Here is a 23,292-nt window from a genome sequence, read left to right as displayed (position 1 = left end):
TTTCAGCTGTGAGAATAATAAATGTTACTTGAGCTTTGCCATCGCAGGAGTAAATTGCATTTTAGAATATATTAAAATAGAAATGTTATTACAATATTACTGTTTTACTTTATTTTTTGATAAAGTAAAAGCAGCTTTGGTGAGCATAAATGACTTTTGAACTGCAGTGTAAATTGTGTTACTACTCTGCAGTGCTTTGACAATGCTGTAAATCAAGCTAATACATCCTAGTTGTACTGACTTAGAGTGAAAAAGGAAGAAAAACACAAGTTCAGCAGGGGTGTAGTTCCATCTCTGCCCTGCCGGAGTCGCTGTTGCGCGCTGTGTTTCTGCTCGTCTCCTCCTCTTCCTCCTGCAGGGCCTTTCAAAATCTCCCTGACCGCCCCATTATAACAGACAATGTAGCACACTGACCCGAGCATTCAGCGGAAAGCCACCACATTCACAGCTTTAGCTCCAGCATCAGATCCAAACACACACAGACCGGTTCAGTTTGAGCGCGAGCTCCGGATCAATCTAATGGACTTATAGCCGAGTGAAACCGCCGGGTATGTTCTGATGGGTTTAACTTTGACTTTATCACACATAAATCACAGCCATCTCACTCATAATAGATTCATGCATTCATTCGGCATGAACCTTTAATATTATGTGTCCTGCATATGGTTTTGAGTTTGTTCCGTGATTTGATTTGGCGATTCATTTGTGACTGCAGTATTGAAGTCCAAAACTTTGTTTCTTTAATAGTGAATTTTTTTTAATTATTTTCTTTCACCACAAAACATGTTTGATAAATGAAGTGAAATCGAAGTGACAGTGTTCTTGGTATGGGTGTGTATTTTGCGTGTTTAATGTTGCTAAGAGTCACTGTTACGGACTGAAGACCTCGATCATCTGAGATTGCTGAATTGTAGCCATGTGATGAGGGAAGTAGTTTTGGTTTTCAACAGGTTGTGGCACTGTTTCTATAATGTCGAATTGTTTAAAAGCCATGCAAAACTAAGTGGAAACAGAATTAGGCACCACAGTGATGGAATGAGTCTTCTGTCTGCAACTGAATCAAACCATCTGTTCATTTAAATGTCTCCGATGATCATTCTGCAGTGTGTGTCTGTCATTGTCCTCCTTTGTGTCTGTGTCTCCCTGCTGGACACTTGTGTGATGCTGAAATCTCTATGATTGCTGATGATTTTTTTATTGGATTGCTGAAATGCTGATGATTTTTGATTGGATTGCTGAAATGCTGATGATTCTTTCAGCTTATTATGAGTGAATTATTACAGAGAGATTTCTCCGATTTCTCTTTTTCTATTCTAGCCCTGTATGGGACCTGTTGCTTTCAGATACTATAACAGAGCTTCAATGGGTGCCGCTAGCTCATGACCAAAAAGCAGACTTTATACATGTATATGATTTTATGTAGTGAAATTATTTGGGGAAAGAATATTTAAAAATATTTATTCTAGCAGTATGTTTGTTGTATTGTGATTACTTGTGCATCATTTTACATGGTAAAAAAAAACAGTTAGTCATAGAAAACCTGCTTATATCAGAGAATTTAAAAATGGTGATTTCCAGATATCATAATTTGCATTTATGCATGTGGCATATAAAATTAATACAATTTAAAAAATAATTGAATAATATTAGTAATGTATATTAATTTTAAATAATAATAAATATTAAATAAAAAAAATGTATAAGTCTGTTTAATTTGATACACAGACCGGTTCAGTTTGAGCACGAGCTCCGGATCAAACTAATGGACTTATAGCCGAGTAACGGAGAGAGAGCGCGCATCTGTGAAATATATGCTTAATAAATATTTAATAAAAAATGTAATAAGTATGTTTAATTTGATACAATTATGCTCAGTCTGAAATTATTTCTTAAAGTGGAATTTTGAGCCAATCTCAATTAAAATAATTATGAATACAAATTTAAATGAAATGAATGCCAAAAAATTCAATATGATTATCACAAATGAATGGAAAAGACAAAGGATTAAATTGGATAAAAGTTGTGGTTACCCTGTTTACAGCTACTTTTGTATTAAAATTGATATGATATTATATATTAGTCATATTTGTTCAGATTGTGATTTAATAGTATTTGATATAAATGGATGATTCTGTACATTTTATATGGTTAGAAAAAAAATGCCCGAGAATTAGTTCCACATGTTACCTCGTCCATATATCCTGGTGACTCTGAATCTGTTCTTCCTGAATAGAGGGACACCTGGCCACTCTCAGATGTCCTTGTAAGGGGCCGGTGATGATGTCATTGACAAGGAGCAGATGGATACCAAACCCCTCCCCTTTTTTGTGTTTGTGTGTGTGCACCATCCACTGAAGAATAATAAATGAATACACAGACTTCTATGCTCGTAAGGATTTCAGAGGGGTCAGGGCTCCTTGGGACAAAAGACACCTGCAGCCGAGTGTGTTTGATTGTGTTCATCTCAGATGTTATAACTTGTGTGTCCTGACGTTGGCCTCTCTCATCTGTGCTCCGCTCTGCATTTAGCCCACAGATCTCTTCTCTTCCTGAGCGGAGGGATTGAGTGTGTCAGAAATAGTGCTGTAGGTCTGTATGTGCTCTCCATTTTTGTGGCTCAAGCTTTAATGTTCCATCTTGAATCTTATATACTCTTTAATAGCTATGAGCACGAAGTTCAAGGAAATGATTAAAGTCTTAAAATAAAAATAAAAAAGTGTAATATTGGCCAATAACTTAATGTTCAATCTTGAATCTTATATACTCTTTAATAGCTATGAGCACGAAGTTCAAGGAAATGTTTAAAGTCTTAAAATAAAAAGTGTAATATTGGCCAATAATGTGTATGTACAGATATTTTGTGCACCCCTAATAAGCATATTATTGTACACTTAATGAAAAAAAATTGGTACCTGACATAAAAATGGAAATAAGCCCAGAGATGTAAAAGATTTCTATATACTCCTTATCCGACTGAAAAGGATTCATGGAAATCCATTAGTCAAGTGTGGGAACGTTGTACTGCTGTTATGAAAGCTGTAGTCCTTTAATGGCTGACAGCCAATACAGCCTCCTTGGTAAAAGTGACCGGTGTGAGTGTGACAAGCACTTGCGCTTGATCTCTTTGTTGCTCCTGTCCATTTTTTTGTTTCTCACTCTGGTTATTGATGGCTCTTTTTGCATCCTTGTGTTTTGAACAAGATGTTGGGGTTATTGTGAGTGGAGGTGAACTATCGGCCTAAATAAGCTAAATATCAGTGGATGGGATTTGTAATTCTGTCTGTGTCTCTGTAGGAAAGGCTGATGGATGGAGCGAGGGACCAGTATGAGGAACGATTGAAAGAGGTGTTTGAGAGTTTTGATGGCAGTGGTTTGGGCTCTCTGAGTCCTGAAGAACTGACCGATCTCTGCCGGGCCCTTCAGCTGGAGGAGAACACACTGAACACACTCTTACACACACTGCTGGAGGACCAGATCCGTGCACGGGTGAGAGATAATAATATATACACATGCGTCAAATTAGTCATTTTATTTTATTTTAATGTCATTTTTGTGTGTGTGTTCAATTTAATACTGAGACATTAAATACTGTTAATGGTCAAGAGAGTGTGGTTTACATTTCAGAAACTTTGTAGTTTGTTCAAAATCCAAACCAAACACCTTTTTAGAGCATCTAAAACAAGACTGCATAGTCGTGATAAACATTGGTGAAAAGAGGAGTGATTACCTGCTGCTGTTTTGATTTTTCAGGTTGATTTTGAACAGTTTAAGGATGCGCTGATCCTTGTGTTATCAAGCACGAACACAAATGATCCAGAAGAATGTCTTGAACGACCAGGTAACATCCTTATAATATCTGGGCTGGTAACCAAAAGGTTGCCGTTTTAAACCATATAATGAACGGACATGAGATCTTTAAACTTAATTGAGCATTTTAGATTATTGGCATCATGTAACCTTGCTTGCTGGAACCAATATTGTGTAAAAAGAGCAGTTTAAATCCTCAGTTTTATGAATGTCTCATTAAGTTGTATAGTTATTCCATTCTAAAAATATAATCGTCTTTGGATATTGGTATTACCATTGAAGCACCCTTTTCAAATAATATCTATACATGCTTTGTTTCATAAAAGTCACCAAAACCTTTAGAAATAAATATCTATTTATTAATTCTATATATCAATTTAGGTCTAATATAGTATATGTTATATGTTTACAGCTGTTGATTATTCGGTCTGCTTGACTTATGACTAATCTATCTACTATAATTGACACACAGTTTTTGATACAGGTTGTGATCAAGCGGTTCTGCTCAGCATTTAGAAATCATGATGTAATCAAGAATGTATTAAAAACCAGACAGCCTGAGCTCAGAGAGTGAAGGGAGGATGTAAGGTTAAATCTGGATTAAGGAGGATTATTCTGAGAATAGTGAGAGTGTAAATGAAGACTATTCTATCTTAAAACAAGCTCTTCGCTAATTATGACATCTCACAGTTAATGATGGTAGCCAGGGCATTGCTATGCAGTATGTTCTAAGTGTTTGCCTAATTATAAGCAATAGAAATGGTGATGCTTAGTAAACATTATTTCTTCATGAATCATTTCTGCTTATAAACATTTGGTAGACAGCATTTATACACACAATGTATGTGTTACCCTGGGCTTCAATAAACAAAACTTGCCATTCGTCATTTATTCATGCTCTCAAATGCATTTCAGTCACAGGTTTCTGAGGTGAACGATAATTTAAACTGAGTTCACAGATTTTGTTCCTAAAAATGTCCTCCACTCTTATCAACATGTGCCACTGGTTTGGTTGTTACTAATATACCATGAATGATCTTGTAATGAAATCTGCAGAGTTTATGATATAGTTTGTTTAAACTCTGTGGTGCCCATATCCACTACTGTTCAAACTTTTGATGTGAAAATACATACTTTAAAGTAGCAAGGAGGTGACCATAAATATATTCATAATGATACAAAAGATTAATTTCAAATAAATGCTGTTCTTTTGAACTTTCAGCATATCCTGAAAAAGGTGTCATGGTTTTCACAAATATATTAAGCAGCACAACTATTTTAAACATTGATAATAATAATAATAATAAGAAGAAGAAATGTTTCTTGAGCACCAAATCAGCATATTAGAATGATTTGACACAGTGACACTGAAGACTAGAAAAAAAATTACATTTTAAAATGTTTTAAAATAAATAAAAACATTTGTAATATTTCTAAATATTACTGTTTTATGGTATCTTTAATTATTTAAAAAGTTGTCTGACCTGATATATATGTAAAGATATGTGATCATTAGACATAGTGATTCCTTGTGCAAAATTTGTGAAAGAGTAGCAAGTATTTTGAAAGTTGAGCTCTTGTTAGATGTCACTGTGGAGGAATGCATTTATTTTTTTGTAAGTGTTGTAAGAGTCCTTTAATCTCACCCCTAGATTCCCCAGAAGTCCAGCCACGCTTCATAAAGGGCAGCAAGCGCTATGGCCGCCGCTCTGCTCCAGAGTTCATTCATACGCAGACTGATTCACCCACACAGGCTGAAGATGAGGAGGAGGAGGAGGAGAAGGATGAAGATGCTCAAGAGAGCGATGACAGGACTGTACCCAGGAAACGTGAGGTAACAAACACACACAAACATGAATAACGGTGAAGCTTAAAGGTTAAACCACATTCTTCTCGTTTGGAATCAAGCATATCTGAATACGCAGATAAAGCTGAAGGTTAAAGTTGAAGGTTAAATTATTCAGCCGCAACTAGCTCCAAAACACACAGTCTGGGTCTGTGTTTTGGAGCTAGTTGCGATGTGTCTGAGTGTGTGTGTCTTTGCCCTCTGCTCTGACACCAGTTTAGTTTGAGTTAATGATATTTCAGACACTCAGAAGATACACCCCACTTTAACGCGAACTATCAGGCAATGATGTCTCATGATGAAAATAATTTTATCAAATTCATGCTGGCTTGTGTTTGTGAGCTTTTGTGTGTGACTGGCCACGCTTTCCAGCAGGTGCACATTAATACACATTAATCTGCTGTGCAGAGCTCTCTCTGATTGTCCGATGTGTGAACAATCCTCCAGTTCTACAACAGCAGATGTGTGGGGTGTGTGTTTTGGGAGAGGGGGGTTTGGGGGCTTTCTATTGATGAACAATGACCCTTCCCCACCCCCTGGATTCCATTGCACGTATTCTCCATCTGCTCCCTACACCCCTAGAAATTCACTCTGTCTATATTTGAACACACGCACACAATGATCTTGACCAAACAATAGAGAAGAAGTTGATTGAGTGACTTTTTAGTTTTGCATTCAAAAATGTAGGTTTATGGCAAATTTTGTATTTTAGTATATTTATTTTGCTTTTAATTTTTATTTTGTTTAGTATTTATATATGTGTGTGTGTGTACTTATATATATACACACACAGTGGGTACAATCTGCAAAAATGTCAACAATTCTGTGTTTTTCTGTCAATATGGGGTGCTGTGTGTACATTAATGAGGAAAAAAATTAACTTAAATGATTTTAGCAAATGGCTGCAATATAACAAAGAGTGAAAAATTTAAGGGGGTCTGAATACTTTCCGTACCCACTGTACATATACATATATACACATACAAGTCGGTACGATTTTTTAAATGTTATTGAAAAGTTATTTATGCTTAACAAGGCTCCATTTATTTTATCAAAAGTACAGCAAAACAGTAATACTATGAAATGTTATTCATTTTAGAATTCCTTTTTATATTTATTTTTTACTCTAAGTTATTTTAAAATGTAATTTTTGTGATAGCAAAGCTGAATTTGTGTGTTCTTCAGTGTCACATGATCCTTCAGAAATCATTCTAATATGCTCATACAAAATCAAGAAACATTTCTAATTATCATCAATATTTAAAACCGTTATGCTGCTTAATATTTTTCTGTAAAGTGTGCTACATTTTGTTTCAAGATTCTTTGAAAAGAACAGCATTTATTTGAAAATAGAAATCTTTTGTAAAATTATGAATGTCGTTACTGTCACTTTTCATCAATTTAATGTGTCCTTGCTGAATAAAAGCATTAATTTCTTTAAAAAAAATAACTTACTGACCCCAAATTTTGAAACCATAGTGCATATATTAAGTGGACCAATAAATACAGGCATTTGTTTTGACATTGATTAATTGACAGCCAGTAAGCCTAAACCGTTACATTATAAATGATAAAAAATCCACAATTTAATCATTAACACCTCTTGTTAAATGTGTTCTCAGCTCATATCAGTGCAATAGAGATGAAGATTACCTCTTTATTGACGTCTGCTGCTTTCATATTGTTGCTCACAATCACAAGCCCCTCCTGGGGTTGTGATTGTCAGAGTTTTTCATGTGTGCATTTTATTATTTTCTTTATAGCGCTGGAATGCTGACATCAGCATTTCTGAAGAGTTTGAAGCAGAAGGTAAGTTTAAATACTCTTTTTTTTTTTTTTAAAAAATAACTTACTGACCCCAAATTTTGAAACCATAGTGCATATATTAAGTGGACCAATAAATACAGGCATTTGTTTTGACATTGATTAATTGACAGCCAGTAAGCCTAAACCGTTACATTATAAATGATAAAAAATCCACAATTTAATCATTAACACCTCTTGTTAAATGTGTTCTCAGCTCATATCAGTGCAATAGAGATGAAGATTACCTCTTTATTGACGTCTGCTGCTTTCATATTGTTGCTCACAATCACAAGCCCCTCCTGGGGTTGTGATTGTCAGAGTTTTTCATGTGTGCATTTTATTATTTTCTTTATAGCGCTGGAATGCTGACATCAGCATTTCTGAAGAGTTTGAAGCAGAAGGTAAGTTTAAATACTCTTTTTTTTTTTATTCCCTTATGCAAGACATTTACACTGGATTGTGTGCAGGTCAGCTGCACCTCTGGAACCCAGATGAACCCAGCACACCACGTGGCAGTGCAGTGCCACTCTGTGACATGGAGGAGCGTTTGCATAACGCTTGCCATCAACTCTCTCTGCCCATAAACGGCACGGCCACACTGCAACAGCTACACACACTCTGCCAGCACATAGGCATTGAGGTATTTTCCATTATCACAACCTGAGATGCATTAAGTGGTTAAAGTGATAGTTCACCCAAAAATGAAAACTGTCATTTACCCTCATGTCATTCGGTTAATCTTCAAACACAAATCTTTTATGAAACCTGAGAGGTTTCTGTACCGCCGCTGAACATCCAGTGTTTACCATGCGTGATGCACTGTATGTATGTGTCAATCGTTGTCTAGATGGAAATAAAAGCCTAAATCAAATCTGTACATTATATAAAACGGTTATATCTCCTCACAAGACCTGGATTAAATAGCTTGATTCATATGGAATCATATTACAGTCCCTTTATGATCTTTTTTGTTCCATTACAAATCTGTTTCAAAGAATAACCAAATTATTTTGAGTCTGGGCCAACAGGGTGAGTAAATGAAAATAGAAAATACATTTTTGGGTGAACTATCCCTTTAAGTACCATATTAACACGTGGTTCCTGTGTGTTTGAATGTTCCCAGGTGGACGAGGATCTGTTGCAGTGTGCTGATGAAAGCGCAATGGATGTACAGGAATTCATCTCATGCATAATAAACCACAGCAAACCACCAACACCATCAGCATCTACACCCTACAGACAATTAAAGAGACTACATTCCACGCAGGTAGTACACAAAAATAGGCTGTGTGCAAATATGATATAATATAAATAAAATAAAATATAAATGCCTAAATATAAGTGTTAAACCTCTTTTCTCCATCTTTCTTTCAAGTTTGATGAGTCGGGACGTAGGATCTCATGTGCTTTGAGCAGTACAATCGGTCTGCGGGTGTTTTCGGATTTGGATGATGGATCGGGACATGCTCCTGTGGAAACTCTGCTTTACAGGTGGATGGATGAGGGAGTGGACAATAGCTCAGAGATCTTACAGGTAACATACATAGACATTGTGCGTCTTCACAACTCTGCATTTAAACTGAGATATTTGTAACAAGTTTTTGTATGTGTGTGTCTGTCTGTAGGCTCTGGATTTTAATCTGGAAGGTAAAGTGAATCTGTCTGAGTTGACCGTTGCTTTAGAGAATGAACTGCTGAGCACTAAGAACTCAATCCACCAGGCGGCGCTAGTGAGCTTTAAGGCAGAAATCAGACATCTGCTGTGAGTCCATGTATCTGAACTCTAGCTCATTCCAACTCTCACAGCTCACTCAAGCTCGGTCCAGATTTAGAGATTTAGAACTAGAGCTGCTCCAGCGTACTACTGCATGATTCATATTTATAATTGGTATGATCATCCAAATAATAATTCATTAAATTCAACTAATATTCACACCAGTTCATTATTCTTATTCACTGTAGAGTACTTTGGCTGTCTACGCTGCATCACGCTAGATCAGTTTGTTATTCACACATACTCCATCTCATTCTAGGTCAGTGGTTCTCAATCAAGGGGCTGGGGCCCACTAGGTTGGCTTAGTACAATTCCAAGGGGTTCGCAAAATGGCACCAAAGGATTTCAAATAAGACCAAATATGTTTTAGAATAAGTTAATAAAGCTAAAAACAAGATGAAAACGGACATATTTCGTATTTTAATTTGCTACCTCAACTAATTTTTTATTTAAGAATCAGGATTCCAACAATTTTGGAAAACTTGGATATATATAAATATATGTACCGAAGGTGTTAGAAATTAACAAAATATTAAATAGTCATGTTAATTTATATAATGAATTTATATTTGTTCTAGCTATGTCAAGCACTAAATCATTCCAGATCACCCCAGCTTGCTATTATGACGCAGACTATATAATGCTAAAACCTATTGTTTTCTCTTATTCTAAATCACATCTTGTTATTCTGCTTCAGTCCAGGTCATTATTCAGACTCGCTCCAGATTGTTTTACACACTTCTGCTCATTATTCAGATTTATTCAAGATCATTTTACAACCATCAGGGCTCCGGTTTGCTTCTAATGTCATAATTCTTTGTGTGACAGTGAGTGTGTCGACCTGGAAAGGCGTGAGAAGGAGAGGATTCGCTTTGATCTGGACAAAGCAGAGAAACTGAAATCTCAGCTAGCGTCTGAGGTCGATGACCACCATGCTTCCATTGAGCGCAATAACGAACTCAACCTCCGGTAACCTTTCACCTTCAATCAGCTGCCCCTTTTCCCTTGTTCATAAATCAACCCATATTACTTTATACTTCAGAAAGCAGAAAGCTCTTATAGATTTCAAATTCTCCAATCCCATCTTTTTTCTGCATATTATCTGTGATGAGACGTTTTCCACAGCTGTATCGATGTTTACCTGCAGAAATGGCTGCATAAACACAGAAGGCTTGTTCTGTGGACATTGATGGTTGATGCATGTGGGTGTATTCGTATGTCAAATGCATGTGTGTTTATGTCCATGGATGCAATTTAAATAGGAAGTTGGAGCAGCAATATAAAGAGAATATGACCACTCTGAGGGCAGAGCTTAGTAAAGAGGTGGAGCTTGTGCAGCAGCAGGCCAATCAGCAACGAGATGAGCTTGAACAGGAAATTGGCAAGATGAGAGAAGATGAAACCTTCCTACGAGAACATCTATCTCTCACCATTAAAGTAATCAGCATTTTGCATTGAGTTTTTTCTTTTTTAAACACCATCAATTGCCTGCTACATGTTCACATCACATTCCTGTCAACCTGTCATTTTAATTTTGATTTGAATTGCAAAATGTATTGTATTTGTTTGTCTTCATTAACATTGTACTGTGTAGGAAAATGGTCGTCTGGAGTCAGAGCTTATTGAGACCACAGAGAAACTGGTCGAGGCAGAAAACCAGTTGAACAAAGTGCAAAAAAATCTGGATGGTGTTTTGAAAGAGAAGGTACTGGAATTAGCATGGACACAGACATCAGTACTGACATGAGGAGAAACATGCATATGTCAATAGTAACATCACCAAAGACACACCAAACTTTCCTTACTTACTCAAGCCTGCTAACATCATTACAGACATCTATTTATTTACATCAGGTTTCTTACTGTCTTGATAAATCTGGCTATATAAGGTAGCCCATTTTGTGATGGGGTTTTTTTTTTTGGACTGGAAAAGTCATGTAAACTGATTAAAACATAAAACTCTGTAGACATGTTATACATTTTTATGAATAAACATTGTTCTAGTTATGCCAATTTTTTTATTTTTTTTTGAAAATCCTTGTCCAGTAAATCATGAACAATAGGAAAATGCTTTTGTGTGTAGTTTGGTGATTTGGATCCAGACAGCGCAGAGTTTTACCAGCAGGAGGAGCGTCTGAGACAGCTGCGCAGGAACTACGAGGAGCAGTGCAGGGTCTGTAACCTCTCTATTTATGTTTACTTTCCTTTTGTTTCAGTCTATTATTTCTCACTCAAATTCACATCTATATCTGTATGTGTGTTGTAGGAGTTGCAGGATCGTATAGATGAGCTGGAAGCTCAGCTGGAGGAATATCAGACTTCTGGCCACACACCCTCAACACTTCCTGGACTGAGCCTGTCTGATGAACTGGCCAGCAAGAGTCCAGACCCAGGTAACCTACATGTCTGCTCATACTGAATACTCATAGATAAATCTAAATGCTTACAGTTGGAGTCCATCTTCTGTCACATGTACTCAGCTGTGCTGTTGTGTGTGTGTGTGTGTGTGTGTGTGTGTGTGTGTGCATTTGTAGGTTCTCAGGAGCAGCAGCCATTAAACATGAGTCTAGAGACCGAGATGTTACTGGAGCAGCACCAACGAGAGATAGAAAACATCAGGACAATGGTGAGACGTACATAAACTAAAACTATGAAAAGAATTTATAGCTGCAGTATAGTTTTTGTGAGTTGTATGAAACCAAAGGAGGGGGTTAGTGTATTTGCATTCAGATCAGTTTTAAAGGATAGTTCACCCAAAAATGAAAATTTTAATTTTTGGTGAACTGTACCTTTAAGAATTTTAATTTTTAGTTGAACCGTACCTTAAAGATTAAAGTATATGCCAGACTTTTCTAGATTGTTTAAAGAATAAAAGTTGACCCTTCCTGTTGCTCTCTGACCCCCTCTGTAGGTTTATGAAGAAAAACACAGTGCAGAGGAGGAGAGAAGTCATCTCTCCCTGCAGCACCAACAGGAGGTGCAGGTTTTGAAGGAGGAGCTGGCAAGAGAACAAGAGAGCGCGAACAGATTGGAGCAGGACATTTCTGCCCTCAAAACTCTCCACCAACAGGAGCTTCACTCTCTCACGCAGGAGGCGCAGGATGCCAGAAGCCATGTAGAACAGCTGGAAGCAAAGGTGCAAGTTTTGGAGGAAAAACAGACTGCCTATGAAGAGCAGATCAGAGTGCAAGCTGAGGAGGTGAGTCTGATGGAATTAAAGCACCAGGAGGGGCTGGAGGCCAATCTGCAGGAGCAGAGAGAGAGACTGCAAGAAGAGAAGGAAAAGGAGGAGAAGAGGCTCAAGGAGCAGTGGAAAGAAGAGCAAAAGAGCTATGAGGAGGTGCTAAGTGCTCAGCTTGAGGAGATGCAGCATAGAACAGAACAGGAGTGTGTTGAGCTGGAAAACAGGCTCAGGGAGGAGTGGGAGTGGGAGAGGCAGGATTTAGAGGAGAACAGTAAGGAGGCATTGCAAGCTCTGCTAGAGGAGAGAGAGCAGAGGCTTAAGGAGGAATGGGAGCGGGAGAGGAAGGAACAAGGAGAGATCAGTAAGGAGGCGTTGCAGGCCGTGCTTGAGGAGAGGTTGGAGAGGGAGAGGAGGCTCAGGCAACAGTGGGATGAAGAGCGGGCTTCGTTAGAGAACAAACATCACGCTTTGCTCCTACAGCGTTTGGAGGAGGAGAGGGAACACCTCCGCTCACAGCAGGAGGAGACAGAGAGCATTCTAATTGAGCATTGGGAGAGAGAGCGGGCTCAGCTGGAGAAACAGCATGAGGAGGCACTTCAAGCCTGTTTGGAGCAGGAGAGAGAGAAGCAGGAGAGGAGGTGGCAGCAGGTGCTGAATGAGGAGCAGAGCCGGATGGAGGAGGCGCAGAGGGAGGCCATTCAGGAGCTGAGTGCCAAACACAGCGAGGAGAGAGAAAGGCTCAGCAGCCTTTTGGAGAAACTACGCTCCGATATTGCAGAACAGAGGTAAGACACACTAGTTAGAATTGCTAACTTTAAACCTTTAGCATTTTTATATGTGAAGTAAGACTAATTTAATTAGCCATTTTCTTTTAAGGTAGGTGCTTAAAATGAATACACAGCAAAATGTTTAACTTAGCATATGTATTTTTTTGTCTTAGATATCTAAGAAATATCTAGAATCCTTGAAACAAGATAGATTACCTGTATACGAGTAGAAGAGTTGTTTTCAGAGAATTTGTCTTTGTGTATAAGCAAATGTAACTGGACTGTAGTGGTTTTAATTTTATTTATTTATTTTTGAGAAAATTTATTTTAATTTATTTATTCATTTTATTTTTAGTAATAAAAAAAGTAAAAAAAATCGTGTATAGGTTTTAATCTTCAATATCTTTTTATTGCGTTTTTACCTGTTTAATGCCATGGTGTTAAATTACAAACAAACATAAATCTTACTGCACTGGCAATTTTTTATATAACATATAAACATATAATATATATTAAGTATATTTTTATAGTATAAACACATTTAAAAAAAACTGCAGTAAAACAAAGTATATTTGTATTAAAGGTACATTCTTTGAAAACAAGTCTTATGCAGTGTTGTTTCTCAAGTATCTATATTTTTTACTCGGGGAAAAATATTTTTTTTATTCATTGTAGTTTAAAATATTTGGGATATATATTATACATATAAAGGCAGCCAATGCTTCTTAAACCTAAGACATGCTTCTTAAGCCTATATGTCATGCTTTTGGATTTAACAACACTCAACTTGTCATTTTGAAACATACAAAAACCTCTATCAGCTATTCTTTTCTCCACTCTGCAATATGGTTGGTTCATATTTCTTTTAGGTGATGTTATAAGCTATTTATGTTGATTGGCCATGTACAGGAGAGAGCTGGAGAAACAATTCTGTCAGCGACTCAAAGAGGTGGAAATCCGTTTCTGTGGTGACCAAGAGGCAGTGTCTGAGCGTTTTCAGGTGGATGTACATAAACTCGAGCAACATTACCAACATGAGATTGCAGCACTTACCCAACAGCATGCTGCAGATCGCACCCACTGGGAGGAGGAGTCAGAGGCAGCCACCAAGGAGGCAGAGCAACAGTGGAAGCTGTTGAGGGAGGTGCTGGACCTAGAGAGGGAGGAGTTTAAAAAGGAGTGCCAAAGCCTTGAGCTCACACATGCGCAAGATATTAAAGCTCTGACAGACAAGAACCTACAGCTTCAGGCCGAGCTGGAGGCTTTTGCCAGTGCTGCTCGAACCAAAGAAATTGAGCTGAGCCGTCAACTCAATGAGCTGCACAAGCATTTGCAGGATAGGATGGAGGCCAAAGACCTGCTGCTGGCACAAGCAGAGCACAAATCCACTGAGCTGGAAGAGATGCTGAAACAGGCCGTGGATGACTTCATCCAGGAGCGAGCGGAGCTTCAAAGGAGTCTGTCTGCTTTGGAGAGCAGGCGAGGGGAAGTACTTGCATTCTCTGAAAACATGGAGCTGATTTGCAGAATGAAGGAGGGTGAAGAGCTTCTCTGTCAGGAATTAAAGGACGAGAGAAAGGCTCTGCTTGCAGAGAGAGATGCACTGGCATTGAGAGTGGTGCAGTTGGAGGAAACCGTGTTGCATTTGACAGGAACCACTGGAGAACCTTCTACAGAACCTTTTGGGGAACTTTGCATAGAGTCCACTGTAGAAATCTCTGTAGAACCCAATGGAGATGTCAGTGAAGAAACTTGCAAAGAATCCACAGTACAGCCCTTTGATGAACTCAACGAAGAAACCTGCACAGGATTTAGTGATGAAGTCAGTCCAAAGCACGTCATATGTGGGGAGTCTTCTGTAAACGGAGAGGATGAAGAGGAAGCAGGCATAGTGGATGAAGGTACTGACCCAGACTTTGGAAATCCACAGCTACACAGATGCCCAGAGGTCGGAGTTATAACTTTGATCTCGTTTTCTGATGTTAAATTAGACATAGCTTATGTAGAATCTAACAACAGTGGAACAGAGAAACCCCTGATTGTCCTAAAGTAGAGAAGGAAAAGACTAAGGAGAATCCTGAAGTGGATGGTTTTGAAGATACAGAACTGAGAGAAGAGCAGGATGTTAAGAGCAATAGCACAGAGACTTTGAAGTTGGCTGAGGAGGATATTTTGAATGGCACAGAAACAGAAGGTAATTTCTCTGCAGAATCTGAAGCTTCCTATAACCAGGAGAGCTTGCAACACCATGAATCTCCAAGCAAAGATGACACCCAGACTGAATACAATGGCAAACCAGTTGAACCTGAGACTGAAGATAGTTCAGAGGACGGTATCAGTATTTCAAGTCTTGAAAATGAAATCAGGGCTTTTGTAAAGGAAGTTTGTACCCTAACAGTTGACACAGAGCAGGACCAAATTACTGATCTGAGAGATGTGTGCATGCAGGAGATCCTGGACCTTCAAGAAAATGGTATGCAGTACAGAAAAGCTATAGAATTCACTAGCTCTCGCTTTCAGAGCCCTAAATGGCAGGATCTGGAGAAAGATGATATCACACATCAAGTACCAAAGCAATTTAAGCAAATCAAAGATGTGCAACTTGCTGAGATAAAGGTCTGTTTTGAGCAAAGCATCCAAGAGAACTTGCAGCTTGTAGAACACAACAGAAAACTGGAGAGGAGGGTCAAGAGTCTGGAGGACAAGATGCACATAGTCCAGGATCTCCACAAACAGCTGGCATCTGTGCTAGAAGAGACTGCACGAGTTCGAATGGAGAATTCCAAACCGAAGGTACATATCCAGGAACTTGATAAGGTGCTGCAGTGGGACTCTGACTCTTCAGATACTTCCAACAACTCATTCTACAACTCCCAGCTGAAGGAGAAGATTGCTGCGGTGACAGAGCTAGAATTCTTCTGCATGGAGTTTGAGAAACAGAACTCACAACTACGCCGAGCACTTGCTGATCTGCAGGGCAAATCTCTTAGGATCCATGAACAAATGCAAGAGCGGAGGTACCATGTGATGGTCTCCTGTGTCCTGCTTCAGTAGATCAGTATCCCCGCTCTGCTTGTCCCATTTGCTCCCTGCTGCTCAGTCACTTCTGCCTGTTGTAGACCCCACCTCTTTGCAGAGATAGAGCCCCATCCACCATCATTACTCCCTCCCACACACTTGTTACCTTCTGGTAGAGTTGTATTCACGTTTTGTGACATACCTGTTTTGACCCAACCCTTGTCTAAACTGTTAAAAATTTTCAGTGCACTGTGGAGCATGTTGTAAGTTTAACAGACTAAGGGGCTGTTTACACCAAGCCTTAATGCAAGTATGCAGTTTAGTACCACCAAGTAGATTTACAATGCACTCTGTGTTTAGGAATGAAGTTTGTCGTCTGGCTAAAGAGAACATCATTCTGAGGCACAAGATCTCGACAGTAAGAGAGGAGGACTTGAGAGAGAACCAGGATGACCTGCGGTAAGATAGGCACACTGAGAGTTCTTAACTGTCCTATGTAAGTGCGGGTAAATGATGTGACAAATGTCTTTGTCCAGATTACATCACATCAAGCAAGGGAAGAGATCGGTACAAGCTTTTAGGAGACAGGTAAGATTTAATTATATTACCCAGAAAGTTAAACTTTCTTAGATGGAGTTACTCTCAGAATTAGGATTCCTTATACACTTATAAACCACTTTTGCCATCTATTATTTTTCTATTTATAATTGCATACGTGGTTAAATGTTTGTATTTAATAATTTGCACAAGTCCACACACAAACACACTCTTAATTTCATTTTCTTCAGCTCTCTGAGCCTCGCCGCCTGGGACAGCAGCTAGAGGAGGAGAATTTTTTATTACAGCAGAATGCACATCATGTACTTCGACATGCGCTCCAGGAAGTGATACGTCAACATGACAGCTCAGCCAATGAAAAGAATGGGGTATGGTTTTAAATGCGTCAGTTTTATAGTAATATGCTCGAGAGTTTGAGAGGGACGAACATTCATACAAATCTTTTTTTTCCTCTGTGCCTGTCTTTCTCTATGCACACATACACAATTGCTTACAGTTGTGTGATCGGGAGGAGATTGTTTCCCGAACAGAAAAGGAACTGCTTAGATCGGAACTCAATCGGTGCATAGAAAAGGTATGAAAAGCACAAACAATGAAAGACCACCTTACGGCTTACTCTCGCTGTGTTTTGTTTTGCGTGTGTGTGTTTTGTTTTGTTTGTTTTTTTTGTATGGTGGTTTATTCCATTGTTTTTTTTTTTTTTTTCTTTTTTGTTTTTTTTTTAATTAGTTGTGTGATCGGGAGGAGATTGTTTCCCGAACAGAAAAGGAACTGCTTAGATCGGAACTCAATCGGTGCATAGAAAAGGTATGAAAAGCACAAACAATGAAAGACCACCTTACGGCTTACTCTCGCTGTGTTTTGTTTTGCGTGTGTGTGTTTTGTTTTGTTTGTTTTTTTTGTATGGTGGTTTATTCCATTGTTTTTTTTTTTTGTTCTTTTTTGGTTTTATTTTAATTTTTGTTTTTGTTTGTTTTTATTTGATTTCATTTGATTTTGCTTTGTTTGTTTTTTTTGTTTTTTTTTTGGTGTTTGGGGTTTGGTTTAGTTTTTTTGCTTTGAGGGAATCTTTGGCAAATGTCGCTTGGTTTCCTTCAGGTCATGTTACTGGATTCATCTTTACAGACGGTCACTCAGCAGAACGCTCGTCTCAAATCTGACCTACGCATCACACAGCAAGAAAGAGATGCCCTTAAACAGGAAGTGATTTCTTTGCACAAACAATTGCAAGCTGCCAATGAGAAGGTGAGTATACTGTAGTAGAGGACCTGAGCTCCTGTCATTTGTTATATGGAGACACTGAAACAACTCTTTATCTCCCCCTACCCCCTGTAACTAACTTTCTCTTCCTTCCTGCTTCCTTCTCCTATCTCCATATCAGTTGTTGGAGGTTTCCGTTGTGTCTGCTGGTCAGCAACAAGGGAGGCGTGTGTGGGCGGAGCTTTCTGAGCTGATGGAGGCGGAGCATGCCTCACTTACAGAGGAGAACCAGCAACTCAAGTGGCAGATGAGCGAGATGAGCTCAGAGCTGCAGTCGTCAAAGCAGCAGGTAAGAGCATGTTTACTAAACACCAGCCATAGGATGTGTGCAAGCATTTGATAATGAAGTTTATGTTCTTTTTTAGATCTGCCAGCTGGAGGCATTAAGTGTGAAACAGAGAGGACTTGTGAAAACTACAGATCAAGAAAAAGCAGCCTTGAAACGTGAAATGGAGGCTCTGCATGTACAGCTGTTGTCAATACGGAACAAGGTTACCCCCACCTCAATTCCCCAAACTAAACTTTTTACATGCTTTTTAGTGCTGATCGAAGCCATTACCTAGCAGTTAGTCCATTGCTGTGTTCAACTTCTTTTAAATAGGTAGTTACTTTGCAACCTTAAAAAGTTGGTTTTATACAGTAGGAACGTGTTTAGTATGAATAAAATCTGGATGCATTATATCAGAATTATATCCATATATCATATTATATCCATTATATCAGAATTTCTCCTGAAGTAGTAGGTCATTCGGGAACTTTTTGCTTACTGTGAATACTGTGAATTTGGACATACTACTCATTTTACATATTGTTTTTTTGCCTAATATATAGTTTATAGATTTTGAATTTAGCCCATGTTTGACGATGTTGGCTAATGCAGGTGAGCAAAAGTTTTGAAGCTATTGAATACAGTCCTTAATATTAATTTTAATAAATAATTACAGATTTAATTAAGTATTTCTTGTGTAAATAAATTGTCATTATTTAAGTAAACACTCCAAAAATAAATAAATTAATTAATTAATAACAGTGTTTTACGCTATTCCTTGCCAATGTTAATTTCACCTTAATCCATCTCGCTTTATCTACCTCTCCATGTTTTTACTGAACTTTCTGACATCATTAATTTATAAATAATGAACTGTTTATTTATCTATTGTTTTAATTATCTAAAAATACATTGTCCCTTGACAATAACCTTTAGTCCTTTAGTAATACCAAAATAAGTTCAGGACTAAATTTATTTAAAAAAATGAATTGTATTTGTTCTATCAAGTCATATATTCCTAGATTTTTCTATTTTAACATTTAGTTATTAATTTTTAATTTCTGCAGGTTTGGGCCTCCATAGTAAATGTTCTGTGTATTTTTATATATATATAGGCCTATAATAATACCGAAATGTTTCTTTTTCTGGTCAATAATACATAGTCTCACAGTATCAAAATGTAGAGTTGGCTTGGTACCCTAGTACATTTGGCATCACTGTCATGTCCACAAACACTTGTTTCCTCATAATAACACATTGATCCTCTGTTGTTTCAGGCTCAGCTGGCTGCAGTCTTGCCTTCATCTCCTCTACATTTGCCGGGGGAACAGAGAGGACGGCACCATAGCGACGGCCCAGACTTCGACATGCAGGTAACACGCTTGCACCCAAACACTCAGCATCACAGCCGGGATGAGATTTCTCTCGGGGTCACTGTAACGATGTATATACGCAGCACTCTCTGGGGAATATTTACTGTGTGTCTGGTCCTTCGGTGAATTGGGCTCGCCTGGTGTCTCTGTTTGTCTGCTCTGTTCTGGAAAACAGTCGTCACCCGTATTCACACTCTTTAGGAGGCATGTGGGCAGCATTGGGCCTGTTCTATTTGTTGAAGCAGTGTTAGAGCGACCACTATGTTGTTTATGTGAATGGTGATGGATGACGCTCTTGGTGTATCTTTATTAAGTGTTTGGGGGTCTGTTTGTGTAAGTCTGTTCTATCACAACTCGTGTGTGTGTGTGTGTGTGTGCGTGGATATGGATATAAGAAGTCTGTATATAGTGCTGTGTGTATGTGTTTCTACAGGTGTAAGAGCTGTGACATCATCAATAACAGAAGAATTGCAACCTGTGAGATCACCTCCCCTTTGAACTCTGAACTTTAGTCTGTGTGGTCCAATCACCGAATCCTTCCTGCCAGATTTGGTTGTTCTTGTTTGAGTTGTTGGGGTCAATGTAGCTTTGCAGCTGGTAAAGACCTGAATCTGCCACAAGGTGGCATCATGCTGCATGTACGCTCGGCTGAGAGTTGTTTCCTCTTTGGTCCAGATGCTCCCACACATGGAGGAAAATAGGATTTTGACATTTAATACCATTTAAGGGTAGTACAATCTATGATTATGAATTGATTTTAAGATCGTAAGGTATTTAAATAAGCAGTATTGTTTTGTTTTTTTAAGTTTGCACTGCATCACAGTTTTAACGTGTGATACTGCACTTCAGCTGTAATGGATGATTTTTCTGAAATAAATCTGTCTTTTTTAATTTTAGTTTTTATTTAGTTTATTTTTATTGATTAACTTCATTCCATTGCTTTATCTACCTCTACATGTTTTACTGTACGTTTTGCATCACTGATTTATAATAAATTAATGGTGTTTGTCTATTTTTAATTTATTGATTTTTTTTTTGGATGTTGGATTGATTCTGTTGGATGTTTTACTTGGTTTAAATGTGTTATGTCCCTTATTGATGTGAATGTGTTTTTTTATATATATATAATGGAGATCAAATAAACTATTAGGTGAAATATTTTGTGTAGTGCATTTAATTTTAAGTTTAATTAAAAAAAAAAAGCTTTACTCTTGATTGTCTGTGACTTATTTACATGTCCCCGATTTTACATTATTTATATTAAAAAATCATACATTTGTTTCCATTGCTCTTGTTCTTGTTTGAGTTGTTGGGGTCAATGTAGCTTTGCAGCTGGTAAAGACCTGAATCTGCCACAAGGTGGCATCATGCTGCATGTACGCTCGGCTGAGAGTTGTTTCCTCTTTGGTCCAGATGCTCCCACACATGGAGGAAAATAGGATTTTGACATTTAATACCATTTAAGGGTAGTACAATCTATGATTATGAATTGATTTTAAGATCGTAAGGTATTTAAATAAGCAGTATTGTTTGTTTTTTTTAAGTTTGCACTGCATCACAGTTTTAACGTGTGATACTGCACTTCAGCTGTAATGGATGATTTTTCTGAAATCTGTCTTTTTTAATTTTAGTTTTTATTTAGTTTATTTTTATTGATTAACTTCATTCCATTGCTTTATTTACCTCTACATGTTTTACTGTACGTTTTGCATCACTGATTTATAATAAATTAATGGTGTTTGTCTATTTTTAATTTATTGATTTTTTTTTGGGATGTTGGATTGATTCTGTTGGATGTTTTACTTGGTTTAAATGTGTTATGTCCCTTATTGATGTGAATGTGTTTTTTTATATATATAATGGAGATCAAATAAACTATTAGGTGAAATATTTTGTGTAGTGCATTTAATTTTAAGTTTAATTAAAAAAAAAAAGCTTTACTCTTGATTGTCTGTGACTTATTTACATGTCCCCGATTTTACATTATTTATATTAAAAAATCATACATTTGTTTCCATTGCTCATATATAATCCATTTTAGATGGTTTGTTTTTGTTTTGCTCATATATAATCTATTTTAGAGTTTTTTTTATGTTTGTAAGAAAGGGAAGGTACAGAAACCATGCAAAATTAATTACATTATTCTATGAGCACTTAACGTTAACATAACTAATGTAGTGGATTTCTAGCAGACCAATTAACCATCATAATCTTTCATGACCTCTGACCTTGATCTGTATGCCCAGCAGGACGAGCGGGAGGTGGCGCTGTTACAGATGGAGGAGAGAATGAGAGAAGTGGAGCTCGCGCTCAGAAACCTCAAACTGCTGCTACAGGAGAAAGTCTCTCAGCTGAAAGAACAGGTACAAAGAACAAACATTCTCCCCCGCCCTTTTTCTTGATGATGCATTTTACTGTGTCAAAATCAGCCTTCCAGTATAACCTTCTGTTCTCTCTGCTTCTGTAGTTGATCAGGAACAGTGAATCAGATGTGTTGATCAAAGACCTGTATGTGGAGAATGCTCAGCTGCTCAAAGCCTTGGAGAAGACCGAACAGCGTCAGAAAGTAGCAGAAAAGAAGAACTTCCTCCTGGAGGAGAAAATTTCCAGCCTCAATAAGATTGTCCGTGACCTCGGCCCTTCCCCACTGACTCCTGCGCCCTACCACTTCACACGCTCCTGATTTTAAACTGTATTACACATGATTTTAGTTATACAAGCCATTCCAGTATGATTTTCTTCTGAGAAACATGTCCGAGCTGCTCTTTATACAGTGTCAAGCTCCAAAAAGGACAAAAAAAATCCAAGTAGTCCATATAACTTGTGCACTATATTCGAAGTCTCTGAAGCCATACGAAAGCTTTGTGTAATGAACAGACTGAAATTTTTATTTAGGCTACTGAAAATCTTCCCCTCTGTCATAGATCCCAAATCTCCTTCCCATTCATTTTCATTTGTGGGTGAACGTCTCCTTTACGTTTTTATTGCTTTTAATGGTTACATTTTATAGCAGTTTCTTTTGATTAAGCCATACTGTACTATTACTGGTGAGTCTGGTCCTTAAACTGCAACTGGAAGATGGTCTTAAGGAATGGTGAAATTCCTTAGACCTAGAGAAGCTTGTGCAACAGCTGAGGCCCCCGTGTTCACACACGCAGCCGCCTTTCATTACATAGTTTTAGTGAAATGCAAACAAAGTCAGTGATTCCGTGCATCTCAGAGAAGGAAATTAAAGGGCAAATGCCGCAGTGTTTCTTCATTGTTTATTCCTGTTTGTTATAGTGCATTTTATGTCTTTGAGATTGTTTAGTTAATATAAACCTTTTCACTTGAGAAGGTGCACCAAAAAACATCCCATAATGTTACTTTAGTTTGTATTTATTTTGTGTACCTATTTTTCATTTATGAACTGTAATCATGTATTATGAGCACTGTGAATATGAATAACAGGGAGTACATTAAAATATTTATGTGGCGTAAAAGAAACTCAGAGCTCGGAGACGTCAGCCTTGCGGTAACGACTGTGTAATTTGTGTGTGGAGAGTAAAAATTACTGGTTATGATGTTTCATTTCAGGCGTCTCTGAAGGAGTACAGTTTACAAGCTTGGGGAGGGGGGGGGGGGGATGCAC

The 23,292-nt window shown here is 37.9% G+C and overlaps 1 protein-coding gene across 1 annotated transcript; it reads left to right on the top strand.

The window, feature by feature from the left end:
• Positions 1-3,109: 3,109 nt before the first annotated feature.
• On the top strand, positions 3,110-23,277 carry LOC107553218 (ninein-like). The gene is given in 28 exon segments (XM_016235372.1): positions 3,110-3,215; positions 3,295-3,486; positions 3,751-3,838; positions 5,460-5,641; positions 7,417-7,462; positions 7,927-8,099; positions 8,583-8,726; positions 8,835-8,993; positions 9,085-9,221; positions 10,062-10,202; positions 10,496-10,670; positions 10,828-10,938; positions 11,317-11,406; positions 11,500-11,626; positions 11,768-11,859; positions 12,145-13,202; positions 14,094-15,204; positions 15,207-16,201; positions 16,563-16,661; positions 16,739-16,790; positions 16,991-17,128; positions 17,257-17,334; positions 17,859-18,005; positions 18,142-18,309; positions 18,386-18,511; positions 19,566-19,661; positions 21,911-22,024; positions 22,129-23,277. Coding segments are annotated over 28 exon segments (6,303 nt in total). The 5' UTR covers positions 3,110-3,167; the 3' UTR covers positions 22,345-23,277.
• Positions 23,278-23,292: the final 15 nt, after the last annotated feature.

This window comes from Sinocyclocheilus grahami, unplaced genomic scaffold (genome assembly GCF_001515645.1).
Source record: "Sinocyclocheilus grahami isolate Dianchi unplaced genomic scaffold, SAMN03320097.WGS_v1.1 scaffold466.1, whole genome shotgun sequence".
In the NCBI taxonomy this organism is placed as follows: domain Eukaryota; kingdom Metazoa; phylum Chordata; class Actinopteri; order Cypriniformes; family Cyprinidae; genus Sinocyclocheilus; species Sinocyclocheilus grahami.
Note: the sequence above shows the minus strand (reverse complement) of the source record. Positions and strands in the feature narration are given on the sequence as shown.